The sequence below is a fragment of the Aegilops tauschii genome, chromosome 7 (genome assembly GCF_002575655.3).
Source record: "Aegilops tauschii subsp. strangulata cultivar AL8/78 chromosome 7, Aet v6.0, whole genome shotgun sequence".
Lineage (NCBI taxonomy): Eukaryota > Viridiplantae > Streptophyta > Magnoliopsida > Poales > Poaceae > Aegilops > Aegilops tauschii.
In genome coordinates this window covers 396372910-396391236 of record NC_053041.3, presented here as the reverse complement: position 1 = coordinate 396391236, position 18327 = coordinate 396372910, and the positions used below count along the sequence as shown (strand labels likewise).

The window sequence follows — 18327 nt, the reverse complement described above, 5'->3', positions numbered from 1 at the left end:
GCAGCTGCTGCTCTAGTTGCAGCAGCGTTGAGGCATGCTTTCCTGCAGCGAAGCGGCGGCGCTGGCTTGCTCTGCAGCAGCCGGATGACTCCTGTAATAGTTTGCGCTCATAGTGTGGGGTTGGATTGAGAGAGGCCAGGAAGAGAGAAGTTGGGGATCAAAATTAGAGGGAGAGGAAAGGATTGGGATGGGGTTACCGCTGAGAAATTTCTGGAAGAGATGATAGCATCGTGTAGAACTATAGATAAGGTTGGAGGGGAGATGCAGAGGGTGGGCCAGAGGGGACGCATGGAGAGCGCATAAGGCGGTTGATTTTCAGCGCATTCATCGGCCGGATGATTACAAGCGTTTTCCCTTTATTAAGCGGTCAAAAAACATGACCATGAAAGAAGATAAAATAATTTTGGTCAACAACCGCAGTCCGCGCGGTTATGACAATTGGGCATTTAAATTCAAAAGTAGACCTATCTTCTCTAGAGTCCAGACACAAGTACCAAGCCTGTATCTGTCTCTCTATATGTATGGATGTAGCAACGCATTCAATCAAAACTCCGTTTTATCTGTTGCAATCTTGCAACGGCGCCGGCGTGTGTGACCATGGTGGCGGCGACGATCACGAAGACGGCCCGTGGAACGCACGTCCTGGACATCCACGGCTTCAGCGGTCTGAGGAAGAAACAATGTGACGTAGATGGCTTTCTGTACTCGCCGACCTTCACCGTCAGCGGCCTCGACTGGGCCGTCCGCTACTACCCCGACGGCGATAACCACCATGCCGGCGGCAATTCGGAGTCGTCGGACCACGTTGCCGCCTTCGTCGAGCTGGTGACCGAGGGCGCTGCGGCCTGGGCGCGCGTCGGGTTCGGGCTGGTCGACCAGACCACCGGCGAGACGGTGCCGTTGTTCCGCGAGAAGGACCCGATCCTGTTCGACGCCAGCAGCGAGGACACGTGCACCTGGGGCACCGGCGAGCTTGTCAGGAGGAGCCACCTCCATGCCGGCTCGCGGTACGTCCTCGGTGACCGCCTCAAGATCGAGTGCGCCATCGACGTCTGCAGCGACCTCCTCACTTTCGACGACCCGCCACCGTCCTCCGGCCTGCCGCTCTTCCAGCAAGCCGGCTACGGCAAGCAGGAACCGGACGTGATCATCGAAGTCGCAGGAGAGACGATCGCCGCGCACTACTGCATCCTCGACGCCCGGGCGCCGGGCTTTCTCAAGCGCCACATCCACACGGCGACGACGCGCAGCGACAGGAAGGTACAGATCTCCGTGGACGGCGGAGGCATGCCGGCACAGTCGTTCAAGGCGCTGGTCGACTTCGCCTACACGGACGCGCTGCCGGTCGTGGGTGGCCTTAATGGCGCCGGCCACAAGGCGATGATCCGGCACCTCCTTATCGCCGCCGAGCGGTACGGCATGGGCAGGCTGAGGGCGATCTGCGAGCGTGTCCTGTGCAAGAGCCTCGACGCCGAGACCGTGGCAGCCACGCTGGACATGGCTGACCGACACGGCTTCAAGAAGCTGAGTGAAGCTTGCGCCGAGTTCATGGCTTGTCCCTGACATCCGCCTTCTCCTGTCCTTTCCTGCTCTGAGAAGAAGAAGCAAGGAAGGTAGCAGCCGTTCCAAAGAGGTGAAAAACAAAGATGTTTAGGTGATATACAAATGCAACACTGCGACATGACCTTTATTTGCACCAGCAAGATACCAGATTGTGTTCCTAAATACAGTATTAATTTGAGTAATTTGTTTGATTGTGGCTGGAAAGGGGTAGTGATGCTACAGGTTTACGGACTGGGAGTTACGGTGACACATCACACATGTGATTGAAAACCTTGCCTCAAAATCTGATTGAAAACCACATGTTCGAAGGGGTTTCTTGCATAAACGTTGTACTCCCTCCAATCTATATTAATTGATGTTGATTAGTATAAAATTGGGAGTATATTATTCCTATGGATGAAAAGTGTTCATCAAAATCCCATTTGCTTTTTTGTTCTTTGTTTGCTGGGGCGTGCTACGAGTCCACGGGCCAATAAAAGATTGGCTGGGTCACGGGCGGTTCGGTTGTATGACGCAACTCTATTTTTCTGCAACAAGACACTTTAAAACTTCATCAACCATCGAATTGGGTCTATTTGCCTTGAAGATATCATATAAGAAATCCAGAATATCTTCTTTGCGATGGTAATGCAAAAAAAAAATCTCAAATTGATGTTTGCAAAACCTCCGTTGCAACAGGACCAAGCATCTCCGGCCTCTTCCCTCTGCAACAAAACCCTTGTTGCAAAATTTGCAACAACATCTTTGGCCTCTTCGCTGTGTTCCTAGTTGCCCAAGATTTTTTGCAACAGATATCATGTTGCAGAAACTTCGCCACCGTGTCGTGCGCCGACTGTGGTTGTTGTCGGCGCCAAAGGTGGTGATAGGACACCGGTGAGGTTGACGGCGCTCTGTGCTAGTGTCGCGGATATCACACGATCCATCGATCCGGCCGGCGGGAAGGCGTTCGACGGCGGAGATCCCGCATGGAGGCGCCCAACGACGACAACCTGCAGGCGGTGGCACTCAATTGAGGCAAGGGCGGCAGAGCTCCGTGGTGGGGCAGTGCAAGGGTGGCTCCGGCGACGCCGAGCAGTAGGAGAGGAGGCGTGCAATGGGGCGGGCGACCTCGTCGGGGGTCATCGGAGACCGGTCGTCGTGGAACGCGATGGTGCGAGGCGCCTCTCCTTGGCTCGGCGGCAGTTGTGGATCAGGCGAGGCAGTGAGTAGACAGATGGGCTTGGCGGTCTGTAACACACACTGTGTTGAGCTTGTTTGTTTGCAACATGATCGATATTGAAAACACGTATGCGATAGGGAAGGGTGTTGTGCGCCACACAATCAAACACTGATCAGACAGTTGTGAAAACGGTTGATGCCTCGCCCGTGGCCATTCCTTTCCTTTGTTTGCTTAAGGCACATCCATGCATGTAACGGTTTTTTCTTAAAAAATACTATCAAATGCATCCGACAAAGTAGAACAGTGCACGATTCATTCATAGCCAATTAGTCTTTTCTCCTAAAACAACCTTCTCCCCAACCTTAGCCCACCACCACCCGCTCCTCCCCTCTTGGATGAAACTACTAAGTGCAACATTTGGTTGGAGCCATCAACTTTGGTATGCCTATGGCGACCCCTTCCTAAAAGCTTTATCTAAGACTAGCCTTTTGTTTTTATTCGATCACAAGATTCGAAAGTGAGGCGGATCCTTTTGGATGCTCTTGGGTTTTTGTTTTTATTTAATCTCGTTTTTTCTGCATCAACCCTGGGTTTGCTTGACATTGTTGAATAATCAATAATATATGACTCTGTGAATTAATTGATGTAGGAGCCGGTGGTTGATCCTCCTTTTAGAATTCTTTACCTATATTACATTTGGATTTGATTCTGACTAGCCGGGTTGGCTGTTTTCACCTCGCGAAATTAGTCTTTTTTGCGAAATGGCATAAGGCCATATATTAAGTATCACAAGTCCTTACAAACACATTTGTCTAGGAAAAGAAGATTACATCAAAATCCTTAGGGTTCTGAAATCTTCTTCTACCTGCATCCATCAGCGGCGCACTGTGAGCAAAGCTCGATTCCGCCTCTCGGCCTCCACCTTGGCGGAGTAAACTTATTTAAACCCAAGAGGTTGTAGAAGCAGACTTGTTGCGTGAAACACATCGAAGCAGGATATGATCGATCGTGTCTTCCTCCTGGTCACAGGTATAGCACGTAGAGGGCTGGTCCTGTAGGCCATGTTTCAGCCTTCGGCCTGAGGTCCATAACCTGTGCTGAAGAGCAAACCTCGTGAAGATTTTTCAGGACAGGGGTCCCCAACACTTCCAAACCGCACCAGCATAAGCTACAACCACACTACCATGGAAAAGTATCGGTAGGTCGACGCTATTGTGTAAATTCATTGTTTGTTCCACTTCCAGATTGCTTGATCATCATGCCCAACCAATAGATCCACCAATAATAGGGTCCCACCATTCCTTCAGTGGATAGCTCGCCTCTGATGTTAGACACCCATTGGTTCAAGTGCAGGCCATCACTGACTTGCGACGGTTGATCGTTTGAGATTTTATATGAGCAACCACAATTGGTGCGATCTCAGGACAGTAGCACCATCGAGCCATCGATCCTTCCAGAGGATGTGGTCGCCTTATCCCACGTGCCAACGCACTACAAGGTTGTTGAAAGTCCCTTGAACAAGCGGATCGGTGGCGAGGGGAAGTCCCTTCCATGGTCGTGTATCATCAGTGCGTTGCAGCCAAGCCCAGCGTAATCGCAACGCGTTTGTTCCTTCCTAAGATCAATGATGCCTAGGCCTCCAAGTTGCTTAGGGCGACACACGCTATACCATGAAACTAGGCACTTCCTCCATGTATCTCCTTTGCGGCCTCTCAAAAGAATGCTTTGCATCCTTATCCACACTCTCAGAGAGCCCACTTTGGCGCATCATCGACTAGCACGTGATGAGTAGGCCTCGCCCTGACAACCGTGTTTACTAAAACCAATCTGCCAACCCTTGTCACCAAACCTTTCTGCCAATTAGACAGGAAATTCAGAACCTCGTCAATAAATGGTTCCACTCCAAGCGAGTTAACTACTTGATAGATAGTTGAAGTCCATGATACTTGCAAGGAAAACATTCCATCTGGAAGGGCTATTTCGACTGTATGTATGTCCCTCTCCTCTCCACGAATCATAATAGCAGAAGATATCGCAAAGTTGACTCGAAGGCATGAAGTCATGCCAAAAATGTTGAGTTTCTCTAATGAAGCTCATTCGATATGGTAGGCCTCACGAAGAGAACCACGTCATCAGCATTAATCGACAGTCGCTGCAGAGGAGTGCATCCTTGCATTGCACTAATAGCTCCAAGATGTTGCACTTTTACTATCATTACGTGAGAACATCCATGGCAATTACGAATAGAAGTGGCGACAACAGGTCACCTTGACGCAACCCTCGAGTGTGCATGAACTTGGGCCACACAGTCATTGACGACAACTCAAGAGTTGTTGTCATGAGTAAAGTGGCTACCTAAGATCTCCAGACATTCAAGAAACCTTTCGCGCATAGAACTTCGAAGAGAAAGGGCCAAGCGACGGAGTCAAAGGCACACGAGATATCCAATTTGAGTAACACTCCTTTCACCTTGTTCTTGTGCAATTTTCTCACAACTGATTTGTCATTAATTGATCGACCACAAATGAAAGCTGATTGGTTGATCGGCACCAGTTCGGCCATGCGCAGAGACAATCTAGGAGCCATCAATTTAGTATAAAATTTGGGATGTCTGAAATTATCACGAATTGATATATGTCTAGGGTCCTGGCAAGATCAGCCATTGTTCTCAAAACCTATGTAAGAAAAATGATCACATCTTTAAGGGATCCGGCTTGCCTGCTCCCTCCCATGCTCCCATCCGTGCTCCCACTTCATCCAACGGCTGTCTTTTTTCCTTTTTCCTTTCTAATCTAATCATCTCCCCCTGATTTTAAAGGGATGGGGCCGGGCTTTATTTTGTTCCAATCAACTCAAGCCACATACGCGGGAGCACGGATGGGCGCACGCACGGGGAGCAGGCAAGTCTCGTCCGTCTTTAAGGGCTGAATATATCATCATTTAGATTTACTTCCCGCATTGACTTCAAGAAACAAGTAGTATAAATCTTCAACGTGCTCAACATATTTCTGGATTAGGAAAACAGACAACATACGATTATTCCCTCTTTTTCTTGAATCACGATTATTCCCTCTTGATGTAGCTTAGTTTCCATAGACAAGAAAAAACAAATACTTCATTGCTCTGAATGAGTGTTTTCACTTGGCGCACAGAATTAGCTCAGTCTCTTGGATCATCTACAGCGGGTCCCCCTCTTATCCTCCCTATATGTATCAGAGGACAGCCCGGTCATTGTCCAAGGGAGACAAACAAGTGGCACAAGTTAGTTAGGAATTCATATGATTCAAATCGTGTAATTTTATGGGATGATGACCCTCCGCAGTTTATCCTAGCTGAACTTGCTAATGATGTAACCATGATTTGATTTGAATAAAGTGTGCCACAAGTTAAAAAAAACTCCATTGCTCCCATGGTGTTTTTTTTTACTTCGTTGGAAACAGTTCATCACATTATTCAAGACAGTACAGAAACACTAGATAAACAGTACTGGATACGTTTTGACGTTATCAGACAGCAAGAAACCAGTCCACATTTTGTATTCACGACATGCCTCTGGGGTTTGGAGGCATAGGACCAGTCCAGGTCCCAGATTACAGCTGAACAACCTGACTCAAAGAATATAACTCGTTGATCTTAGACATCATGTTCTCGTCTACCTCCAGCCTAGTTGTGAGCTTCGGAAATGAATAAGAGGGCGCAACTGCAGGGGTTGATTCTTGGTCGCTTGACTTGTTTGATGTGCCCATGGAGGAGGAAGCAATCTCCTTCCCAAACAGCTGCGCCATGATACTGAGGCAAGGCTTCAAATCATCCTCACTCTGTGCTTTTGTTAACTTACCAAGCAGCTCGTTTGTTTTCGCGTTTCTCACTGTTTGCTGTTTTATGTTCAACTTCACAGGCTTCGTATGGTCATCTAGATTTTGGTCAGAGGAGTTGTCATCCTCGTAGGCACTGTTCCTCTCTTGCAATTTCTTCAGCTTCTGGTCCAAGACAGTGGCAATCCTCTCTTTAAAGCCAGCTGCATTTGCGCAATCAGATTTTAACCTCACCTTTGCCTCAGAGACCATTATTTCCATCATTTCTTCCGAGGAAGTTGCTTCAGTTTCATGTTCACCAGCAGAATCTTCTTTGAGATAGAACGTTTCCTCCAGCAATCCTATATTCTGTGTGTACCTATCATATGCTTCATTTTCAACATCAATATCTCCTTGCATATGTTCCTTTAGCTTCATAAACCTCCACTTGTTTATGCTTGCAATGTCCTACAACACAAGTACTGCAAGTTATTAACCACAAGAGTATAAAACTACTCTAAATAATCAAACAGGGTGGAACAGCCAAGAACCTTCTTGGCAAGGGACTTTCTTGTTCGGATTGAATTCAGAAAATGAAGGGGAAGCTTTTGTAGGGAAGACAGCCTCGACGAAGAACTACAAGAAATGACAAGCAAGCATTGGAAATAAGGACCCTTCTTGCATAACGATGAATTTTTACTAGTGGGGTTTCTGAAGATTACCCTGTTAAAGGTGAATTGGTAGATGGTTGGTCTGACAAAGGGATAGGAGCTGGTGGTGTCTTCTCTGGCAATGTGTTGTTCTGTTTGAGAACTGCAGTGATAAGTGGAGCAAGAAAAGATTAGTGCCATTTTTCCAAAATAAAGAGTTTAAAGATAAACTACTACTACCTCCGTTCCTAAATATATGACGTTTTGGCGGTTCAAATTTGAAAGTAATATATCTAATGCAGGTTCCACTATATACTAATGCAAGGCCAGATCAGTAATCTGAGAAAAGTGAGACTTCTATTATGATATTGATACCAAACGCCTTTCCTAGCAAGTTTGGGAGAGACCCAAACATAACCTCAGTTTCTGACCAAACGAATGGATACTTGGAAGTTGTCCATTGCCATCAAGTGTAAAATAACAAAACATCATCCCCGGGAAAAATGAATTAGCTAATAATGGCTAGCTAGCCTAGCTAAGATAGAGCGAGCTGACATGGCTACTGAACCACACAAATTGTGAACTATGACCATAAAACAAGGGAGGCTAAATAGTGAAGAAGCAGCTAGCCCAGCTAAGATACAGTCATACGCTGCATATTGGCTAAGCATCCGAATAGAACCTGAACTATGACCATCAAACAGGTGTGGCTGAATGACGAGAGAGGCTAGGGTGTGTTTGGTTTACAACCTATACTGATCACACCAAAAAATTAGCTTTCCCGTATGATTTGGCTGCCGTGTGGCCTGAGGCCAAAACTTTGGCTCGCCCATCGCGCCCTGGACGTCCCCGTGCTATTTTCGCCAATTGTTGGTGCACAGAGGGCACGGAAAAAGCTCGCGAAGAGCCAGCGGGTGTGAATACGTTTGGTGCTGTTAAAAAGGCAGGCAGATTATCCTGCTAAATTAAAGCTAACTGGATCCAAAGCGCCACGCGTTCACGCACATCTTACCTGATTAAATTGATTGGCTGTTTCCTCCTATAATTAACTGCAGATTCTTTGCATGAGACTCGCTCCATGCCATGCATGCCCAATTTTACTAACGCGTGTATTGGCTGCATGCTTCGCAGCTTCGGAGGTCTCCTCCCCTCTTAATTGATGTAATTTGTTTCCTACTTGCGCTTTCAATGTCGTGGACTTGGCCGGCTTGACCCTATAATCCTTTATGTGCCTCAGTTTTTAAAACCAAGCACTAATCAATCCAAGTTGCCAAACTTATGCTAACTCCAAATGGATGCCTAGCAATTCTGCCAAAATCTTGGTAGGTACAATGGCTATAATCTAAACAACTTACCAAATTTTTGGTTGGGCTGGTTGGGGCTCAAACCAAACACACCCGAAAACCAAAAGGAGGTCGCCATTGGGAAATTATTCCAGGCAGGCTGGGCTAAATTAGTGACAGTGCATATACTTGGAAAGCTGCTAACTGCTCATCATCCTCACCGCGTGGTGGATGTGGAAGACGTGCAACGCCAAACAGCCCACACTCACTTGTCTAACTCAGATCACCAGAGACAAGGCTTGTTCGCGGGCTCGCGCTGGAGCCACTGCTTTGGTTAACATGATCCCCGAGACGTAGCCATTTCCTCGCCTTGTGACCATTAGTGCTGCTCCCCTTGTCACATATGCTCAATGCTCATGTGCACGTGGAATATATGGTTGTCATGTATTGAACCTTTCTCCTATAATTAACTGCAGTTCTTTTGCATGAGACACTCCCCATTCCGTGCATGCCCAATTTTACCAACACGTGTATTGGCTGCATGCTTCGGAGGCCTCCTCCCCTTTTTTATTGATGTGATTTGTTTCCTACTTGCACTTTCATGCCGTGGACTTGGCCGGCTGACCCTGTAATCCTTTATGTGCCTCACTTTTTAAAACCAAGCACTAATCAACCCAAGTTGCCAAATTTATGCTAACTCCAAATGGGTGCCTAGCAATTTTGCCAAATCTTGGCAGGTACAATGGCTATAATCCAAAAAACAACTTACCAAATTTTTGGTTGGGCTGGTTGGGGCTCAAACCAAACACACCCGAAAACCAAAAGGAGGTCGTCTTTGGGAAATTATTCCAGGCAGGCTGGGCTAAATTAGTGACTGCGCATATACTTGGAAAGCAGCTAACTGCTCGTCATCCTCACCACGTGGTGGCTGTGGAACACGTGCAACGCCGAACAACCCACACTCACCTGTCAAACTCAGATCACCAGAGACGAGGCTTGTTCATGGGCTCGTGCTGGAGCCACTGCTTTGGTTAACATGATCCCCGTGACGTAGCCATTTCCTTGCCTTGTGACCATTAGTGCTGCTCCCCATGTCATATATGCGCAATGCTCATGTGCACGTGGAATATTTGGTTGTCATGTATTGAACCTTTCTCCTATAATTAACTGCAGTTGTTTTGTGTGAGACTCGCACCATGCCGTGCATGCCCAATTTTACCAACACGTGTATTGGCTGCATGCTTCGCAGCTTCGGAGGCCTCCTCCCCTCCTAATTGATGTGATTTGTTTCCTACTTGCGCTTTCAATGCCATGGACTTGGCCGGCTGGACCTGTATGTGCCTCACTTTATAAAACCAAACACTAATCAATCCAAGTTGCCAAACTTATGCGAACCGCAAATGGATGCCTAGCAATTTTGCCAAAATCTTGGCAGGTACAATGGCTATAATCCAAACAACTTACCAAATTTTGGTTAGGCTAGTTGGGACTCAAACCAAACACACCCGAAAACCAAAAGGAGATCGCCTTTGGGAAATTATTGCAGGCACGCTGGGCTAAATTAGTGACGGTGCATATACTTGGAAAGCAGCTAACTGCTCATCAACCTCATCGTGTGGTGGCTGTGGAAGACGTGCAACGCCGAACAACCCACACTCACCTGTCTAACTCAGATCACCAGAGACGAGGCTTGTTCGTGGGCTCGCTGGAGTCACTGCTTTGGTTAAAATAATCCTCGAGACGCAGCCATTTCCTCGCCTTGTGGCCGTTAGGGCTGCTCCCCGTGTCACATATACTCAATGCTCATGTGCATGTGGCATATTTGCTTATGTATTGAACCTTTCTCTCCCCCCACCCCAACCCCCTCAGGCCTTGTTCGCTTACACCCCTCCACAAGAGGATTGGAGGGGATTTGGGGGGGTTTTGACTTGTAGGGGATCAAATCCTCCTCAATCCCTGCCAAACCCCCTTCAAATCCCTTTCAACCGAACACAGCCTCAATGAAATGGTATGCAAATCTTTGTGTATTCACGAAAAAAACTGTTCCGGTGTGGCTAACAACAAAAAATGTAATTTATCGTTGAAGATAAAATCTATTATCAGCACCAGCGTTAGTGGCATTATTAGGCATACCATGAATGTGGCAAGGGTTCTGAGCTTTGTAGCAGCAGCTCTTGCAACACTGGAACGGGCACCTGAAAAGCCAACCAATGCACAAATTTCATGAACCCAGACGGATACAGAGATAAGCGCCAGCGCGAGAAACAAATCCTGCCTAAGAAGCTTGAGAAGTCCTGGTCCCCTTACCGGGAGCGGGCGACGTTGCCGCACTGGATGCACTTGGGCTTGTTGAGGCCGCGGAGGTTGGGCTTGGGCATGTCGAATCCGGCGACGGGGGGCGGCTTCTGCGGCGTTCCATTGCCATTGGATACCACGGGGGAAGGGGCCGGAGGAGCGGAGGAATCGCTCGCAGCCTTGCCGCTGGAGGCCGGGGACGATGCGGCCATCGAAACCTGGATCGCGCGACGGTAAGGTCCGCGTAGGCGGTGGAAGGCGTCGGTTCCGTCGAGGGGTCAGCGGCGTCTCCGGCGAGATGTCGCTGGTGGAACCGGGCTCAAATTAGATGCGGGTCGCGGCTAGGGTTTCAGCTGATGGGGATTTTGCGAATTTTGCGAAACGGCCTTTCGACTATTGTGGTATCGCAAAACTACTCACTCACCCGTTCAAATAAAAAGAAACTTACTGAAAAACTAATAATCCTTTGTTTAAAAAACTCTCAATCTATTTATCTTCTAACATGGCAGCACAGCGAACAGTGAAAATAATAAAAATTACATCAATACATGTAGACCACCTAGCAATGACTACAAGTACTGAAGCTAGTCAAAGGCACACCGCTCCCTCGCTGGAACCAGACAATAGACAGTCGGTAAGTCGTCGTGCTAAGACTTCATAGGATCAGCGCACCAGAACAGCAACCGCCGCAGTTAAAGAATAACGTACATCGGAAGGATCCAACCTGAAGACACACGAACGTAGATGAACTAAGACTAGATCCGAGCAAATCCACCAAGGACATATCCACCTGAGACACACCTCCACACGCCCACCGATGATGCAGAACACATCACAGGGACGGGGCAAGGCGGAAAAGAACATTATTCCATCTTCAAAGAGCAATCGTTGTCTCGTCTTCCTGAGCAGGACACAAACCCTAACCAAACTTGAAAAAACATCTAAAAGTGAAGCGAATATATTCTTGAAGTTCCTTAGGCCAGACTTATAAGGTTTATGACAGCTAAATGGAATTCACATGTGAAACTTGATAAAAGAATACCAGTAGATTTTGGTTGACACTTGAGAAGCTCAAAAACCGCCTCTAAAGTGTGGGGTGTGAATGCTAGACGCGATACTCTATTCGACAAAATAAAGATTTGATGGATGAATTAGAAGATCTTGAGTTGTTGGAAGGGATTCATGTTTTGTCTGGTGACCAAATTGCTAAAAAAATAGTGGGAGTGTTGAATGTATGGGGAATATTGTTATAACAGATTTAGCGAAAGATAGCTCCTACAAGAAGGATGACAACACTGAGTACTTTCACCAGAGAGGAAATGGGAGAAGAAAACATACCTTGTATACTCAATCCATTGTTGATTAACCGGAGCATGCAACTCCTTTTACAAAGAACTCTTCAGCCATGTGGAAGGAAATCACATGGCCTTGATAATGGTATGGAGAGACTATCTGTTAATGAAGTGGTCGATTTGGAGATCTAAGAATGAAATTGACAAAATGGAAACAAATAGAGCTACTAGGGCCATTGATGTTGAAATAACTCATAAATACGTACCAATCCGCTTCAAGTGTTGTACAAAATTGTGGCTATGGCCTAAGGTAGGCACCCTCGGTGTGGATTTTGTTGCGGAGAAACTAATGTCCCTTTGCCAGTCTGCTTTTATAAAGGAAAGAAACATTATGACAGGGGTCTTGACTTTACTTTAGATACTTCGTGAGTCTACAAAGAAAGATCATTACTGGGTGGGTGTCTATTGGCACCAAGGTCATCGTCAATCACGTAGCTAGATCAGCTCGAAAGGTCGTTGTCATGGTATCTTCGGACCTATCAGCTAGCCATTGAATTCATTGGCGGTGTGATGAAGCAACTGTGGGTATTGGAGACCGGGCCACTACCACAGATCAAGTTGTCCCCTCCGACTCCGCCCGGCAATGTTGGGGCATTGCTCGAGGGAAAGGGCGGGGCGTATAACGCTTCATATCCCGAGGGAAGTCCTTCCCGCGCACAAGATGTTGTTGGCGGCACGGTCGTCTATGTTCAAGGCAGAGCTCTATGGGCCCACAAGGGAGAATGAGTCTGGTCACGTGACGTGGAGGATGTGCAGTCGTCTGTCTTCAGGATCTTCCTCTACTTTATTTACATCGACACACTACCGATATTGATAGAGATGATACATTGGGGATGTTACGACATCTCATAGTCGAACCGAATTGGGCGTTGTACACAAGCTCAAGGGGTTATGCTACAGTCTTAAGTGAAAATTGGCATTTGCACACAGTGATAACCACATTGCTTATGCTCGACCAACACCACATTTTACAAGCTTAAGAAGGCCCACAACCAATTTTTTGTTAACTAATATTACCTCCGTTCAAATGTAGTAAATAGTAACTAGTAAGTTTTGTGACAATCTGGAATCTCACAAGCCCATGGTTTGGCAAGAGGGAACAGACTTTGTTTCCACACATTTACATGTGACTTGCTATTAAATGTGTATCTTTATCACCTGAACATTGATCAAGACAACCATCCAATATAAGTTAATTGGAATTTGAGCCAATAGAAAAGTAAATATAGTTATTTGTACAGAACTTTATTATTTATGTATAATTATTTTTGTCAAATCACAATCATAGCTAACATATATGGTAAATTTAAATTGTATTTTGTGTTCAAATATTACAATGCTCGTCTAATAGGAGTAACACGCAGTGGTCTTGCCGTGCTCGTCAAAGAGGAACTCAATTGGCCCGAAGCGCATGTAGTCGATGTAAGGTGGTGGCATAATGTTGAAGCGCCACCCCCAACTGTCAATCGTTAGCTCGAAAGAGCCGAAGGTGAAGGTCTGGCTCGGCGTGAACTCGTCGGCCTCATCTGGATCTCTGCCCGGATTAGATATCCGACCAGCATCGCCCCTACTTAGTGTGCCAACTGACGGTGCAGAAAACCATCAGATCTCTCGATAGGGTGCCAATGTGATCACAAGTACCGGGGCGGAGCCCGCACACACAAGTTACCCAGGTTTGGGCCTCCGGAGAGTAATACCCTACATCATGCTTCTTCTTGTTATTCATGGTGGAGGGATACCTCGTGCGAGGGAATACAATGGTGGAGGTGAGATTGCTATCGAGAGTTGGTCTATTTGAGAAAAGATGGATATGAGAGTCCTCTTGTCTCCTCCTATATACACAGTGGAGGCTAGGGTTTTACAGAGGAAGAGATGCGATCTAGGCCGTTGTCACCCTTGACTTTGGAGGTAAGAGGGTCGTCAGGCGTCTATCTCCTTCTTAGGGCCCCCTCTTATCGCCGAGCCTTGCAGGCCCCCTAGCAGGCCTTCTGCCGGGCTCCCCTCGGTGAGCCACCCCCGGTGTTTGACACCGTCACCGCACCTTCAAAATCATGTTCGGATCAAATCATATTAAATGTGAGAAAAATAAGTAACTACAAAATCACATATATATGTTCTTGGATTATTTTTGTGACACTTACATGAATATGGTGTATATGTCCATTGGGGTACAATTAAATATCTTGCTAGAAATCTCTATAGTGTATGGTACAAGAAATGTCAATATATGTTTTTATCTATGCAAATATAAATTCTGGAGTATAACATATGTTTTGAGGAGCTTGTTACTAAATCACAACATACTTCTTTCACTTTCAAATGTGTCTTATACATACTACAATGAGTTTAATAGTTTGTTGTCGTCTGTCTTTTTTATACATAATGCTAAAAGAGCACTGTAACTCGCAAGGCTCTCACTGGAGAGAGGGCGGGCAGTGTAACTAAATTAGCCACTATCAAGTAGATTGATTTGTTTCTATGTGGTGCACAATATTGCTTTATGATGTGGGAATGGTACATCAGATTGAGTCCATTGTTTACTCTCTACGTATTCACCTTTTAATATATCTTAATCATAAAAATTATGTCATAACAGTGTAATCATTAATATACCCACGACCATGACCAGTTGTCCTCCTGTTGTTGAGAAAGATGGAAACTGCGGGTTCTCTCCCGGGGGATAAGGAGATGGCAGAAGGTGCGGACGTTCATGACATGAGGCCAACTCCAGCGCGCGACCCCATCCTGTCCGGGTGCGTCCATTTGGGGTAGAACGGACGAATAGCGCGGCCCAACGCGCGGCCCCAAACGGACAAATGTTCGGAATTCGTCCGTTTTCGACCCATTCCCGGTCCAAACTTGCGCCGAGTTTGGGGTGAAACGGATATCGCGCGGACGGGCTCGACGCACGCCCTTGTTCCCCCGTGGCCTGCCTGTCGGGGACACTAGCAGTCCATTCGCTTCCAACGCCTCCACCTGCTCTTCCCCGCCCCACCCGGCCGCCGGCGCCGCCACTATTCTCCGGCTGCCTCCTCACTGCTCACCCCCCCGGCCATCCATACCAAACCACGTCTCGACATGGCCGCCACCACGCCCGCGCTTTTGTAGGAGTTTTGGCCGTCGCTTGGAGGAGATTTGGGAGGTGATGACTGCTTGTGTGATCATGCACAACATGGTCATCGAGGACGAGCGTGATGACAGGATCTTCGACCAAGGATTTGATTTTTAAGGTGAAAATGTGTTGGGAACGTAGCAGAAATTCAAAATTTTCCTACGTGTCACCAAGATCAATTTAGGAGATGCTAGCAACGAGAGGGGAGGAGTGCATCTACATACCCTTGTAGATCGCGAGCGGAAGCGTTCAAGAGAACGGGGTTGATGGAGTCGTACTCGTCGTGATCCAAATCACCAATGATCCTAGCGCCGAATGGACGGCACCTCCGTGTTCAACACACGTACGGAGCGGGGACGTCTCCTCCTTCTTGATCCAGCAAGGGGGGAGGAGAAGTTGATGGAGATCCAGCAGCACGACGGCGTGGTGGTGGAAGTAGCGGGATCCCGGCAGGGCTTCGCCAAGCGCAAGCGGGGAGGAAGAGGTGTCACGGGAGGGAGGGAGGCGCCAGGGTTTGGGGTGCTGCTCCCATGCGCCTCCCCACTATATATAGGGGTGGAGAGGGCTGGTTTCTTGCCCTCCAAGTCCATTGGGGCGTTGGCAAAGGTGGGGGAAAGAAATCCCATCATTTCCCTTCCCCACCGATTGTTATCCCCCTTTTTTAGGGATCTTGATCTTATCCCTTCGGGATATGATCTTATTCCTTCTAAGGTGGGATCTTGGTGCGCCTTGACCAGGGGTGTGGGGCCTTGCCCCCACTACCCACGTTCATGTGGGTCCCCCCATGCAGGTGGGCCCCACTTCGGAACCTTCTAGAACCTTCCCGGTACAATACCGAAAAATCCCGAACATTTTCCGGTGGCCAAAATAGGACTTCCCATATATAAATCTTTACCTCCGGACCATTCCGGAACTCCTCGTGACGTCCGGGATCTCATCCGGGACTCCGAACGACTTTCAGATTTCCGCATACTAATATCTCTACAACCCTAGCGTCACCGAACCTTAAGTGTGTAGACCCTACGGGTTCGGGAGACATGCAGACATGACCGAGACGACTCTCCGGTCAATAACCAACAACGGGATCTGGATACCCATGTTGGCTCCCACATGTTCCACGATGATCTCATCGGATGAACCACGATGTCGAGGATTCAATCAATCCCGTATACAATTCCCTTTGTCAATCGGTACGTTACTTGCCCGAGATTCGATCGTCGGTATCCCAATACCTTGTTCAATCTCGTTACCGGCAAGTCACTTTACTCGTACCGTAATGCATGATCCCGTGACCAAACACTTGGTCACATTGAGCTCATTATGATGATGCATTACCGAGTGGGCCCAGAGATACGTCTCCGTCATACGGAGTGACAAATCCCAGTCTCGATTCGTGCCAACCCAACAGACACTTTCGGAGATACCTGTAGTGCACCTTTATAGCCACCCAGTTACGTTGTGACGTTTGGTACACCCAAAGCATTCCTACGGTATCCGGGAGTTGCACAATCTCATGGTCTAAGGAAATGATACTTGACATTAGAAAAGCTCTAGCAAACGAACTACACGATCTTGTGCTATGCTTAGGATTGGGTCTTGTCCATCACATCATTCTCCTAATGATGTGATCCCGTTATCAATGACATCCAATGTCCATGGTCAGGAAACCATAACCATCTATTGATCAACGAGCTAGTCAACTAGAGGCTTACTAGGGACATGTTGTGGTCTATGTATTCACACATGTATTACGGTTTCCAGTTAATACAATTATAGCATGAACAACAGACAATTATCATGAACAAGGAAATACAATAATAACCATTTTATTATTGCCTCTAGGGCATATTTCCAACAGTCTCCCACTTGCACTAGAGTCAATAATCTAGTTCACATCACCATGTGATTAACACTCAAAGTTCACATCGCCATGTGACTAATACCCAAGAGTTTACTAGGTCAATAGTCTAGTTCACATCACCATGTGATTAACACTCAATGAGTTCTAGGGTTTGATCATGTTATGCTTACGAGAGAGGTTTTAGTCAACGGGTCTGCAACATTCAGATCCGTGTGTGCTTTACAAATCTCTATGTCATCTTGTAGATGCAACTACCACGCGCTACTTGGAGCTATTCCAAATAATTGCTCTACTATACGAATCCGGTTCACTACTCAGAGTCATCCGGATTAGTGTCAAAGTTTGCATCAACGTAACCCTTTACGACGAACCCCCTTTCCACCTCCATAATCGAGAAAATTCCTTAGTCCACTAGATACTAAGGATAAGTTCGACCGTTGTCATGTGATCCCTTCCTGGATCACTATTGTACCCCTTGACTAACTCATGGCAAGGCACACTTCGGGTGCGGTACACAGCATAGCATATTGTAGATCCTACGTCTAAAGCATAGGGGACGACCTTCGTCCTTTCTCTTTCTTCTGCCGTGGTCAGGTCTTGAGTCTTACTCAATAGTCACACCTTGTAACACAACCAAGAACTCCTTCTTTGCTGATCTATTTTGAACTCCTTCAAAATCTTGTCACGGTATGTATTCATTTGAAAGTACTATTAAGCGTTTTTTATCTATCCTTATAGATTGATGCTCAATGTTCAAGTAGCTTAATCCAGGTTTTCCATTAAAAACACTTTTCAAATAACCCTGGATGCTTTCCAGAAATTCTACATCATTTCTGATCAACAATATGTTAACAACATATACTCATCAAAAATTCTATAGTGCTCCCACTCACTTCTTTGGAAATACAAGTTTCTCATGAACTTTGTATAAACCCAAAATCTTTGATCATCTCATCAAAGCGTTCATTCCAACTCCGAGATGCTTACTCCAGTCCTTAGAAGGATTGCTGGAGCTTTGCATACTTGTTAGCATCTTTCAGGATTGACAAAACCTTCTGGTTGTATCACATACAACCTTTCCTCAAGAAAATCGTCGAGGAAACAATGTTTTGACATCCTATCTGCAAGATTTCATAAATAATGCAGTAACTGCTAATATAATTCTAACAGACTCTTAGCATCGCTACGAGTGAGAAAGTCTCATCGCAGTCAACTCCTTTAACTTGCCGGAAAACATCTTAACGACAAGTCGAGCTTT

At 46.8% G+C, this 18327-nt stretch overlaps 2 protein-coding genes across 2 annotated transcripts; one reads left to right on the top strand and one right to left on the bottom strand.

Annotated features, from left to right (window-relative positions):
* The first annotated feature begins 348 nt into the window (after positions 1 to 348).
* Positions 349 to 1563, top strand: LOC109753083 (BTB/POZ and MATH domain-containing protein 1-like). Its single transcript, XM_073505921.1, has 2 exons — positions 349 to 720; positions 793 to 1563. The coding sequence occupies exons 1-2, from the start codon at positions 598 to 600 to the stop codon at positions 1561 to 1563; spliced, it is 894 nt and encodes a 297-aa protein (XP_073362022.1). The 5' UTR covers positions 349 to 597.
* A 4632-nt stretch (positions 1564 to 6195) lies between these two features.
* On the bottom strand, positions 6196 to 11147 carry LOC109753093 (uncharacterized). The gene is made up of 5 exons (XM_020312024.4): positions 10757 to 11147; positions 10583 to 10644; positions 7239 to 7329; positions 7068 to 7152; positions 6196 to 6984 (listed from the first exon to the last, which is right to left on the bottom strand). Exons 1-5 carry the CDS (start codon positions 10954 to 10956, stop codon positions 6313 to 6315), a joined length of 1110 nt encoding a protein of 369 aa, XP_020167613.1. The 5' UTR covers positions 10957 to 11147; the 3' UTR covers positions 6196 to 6312.
* Between the last annotated feature and the right edge of the window lie 7180 nt (positions 11148 to 18327).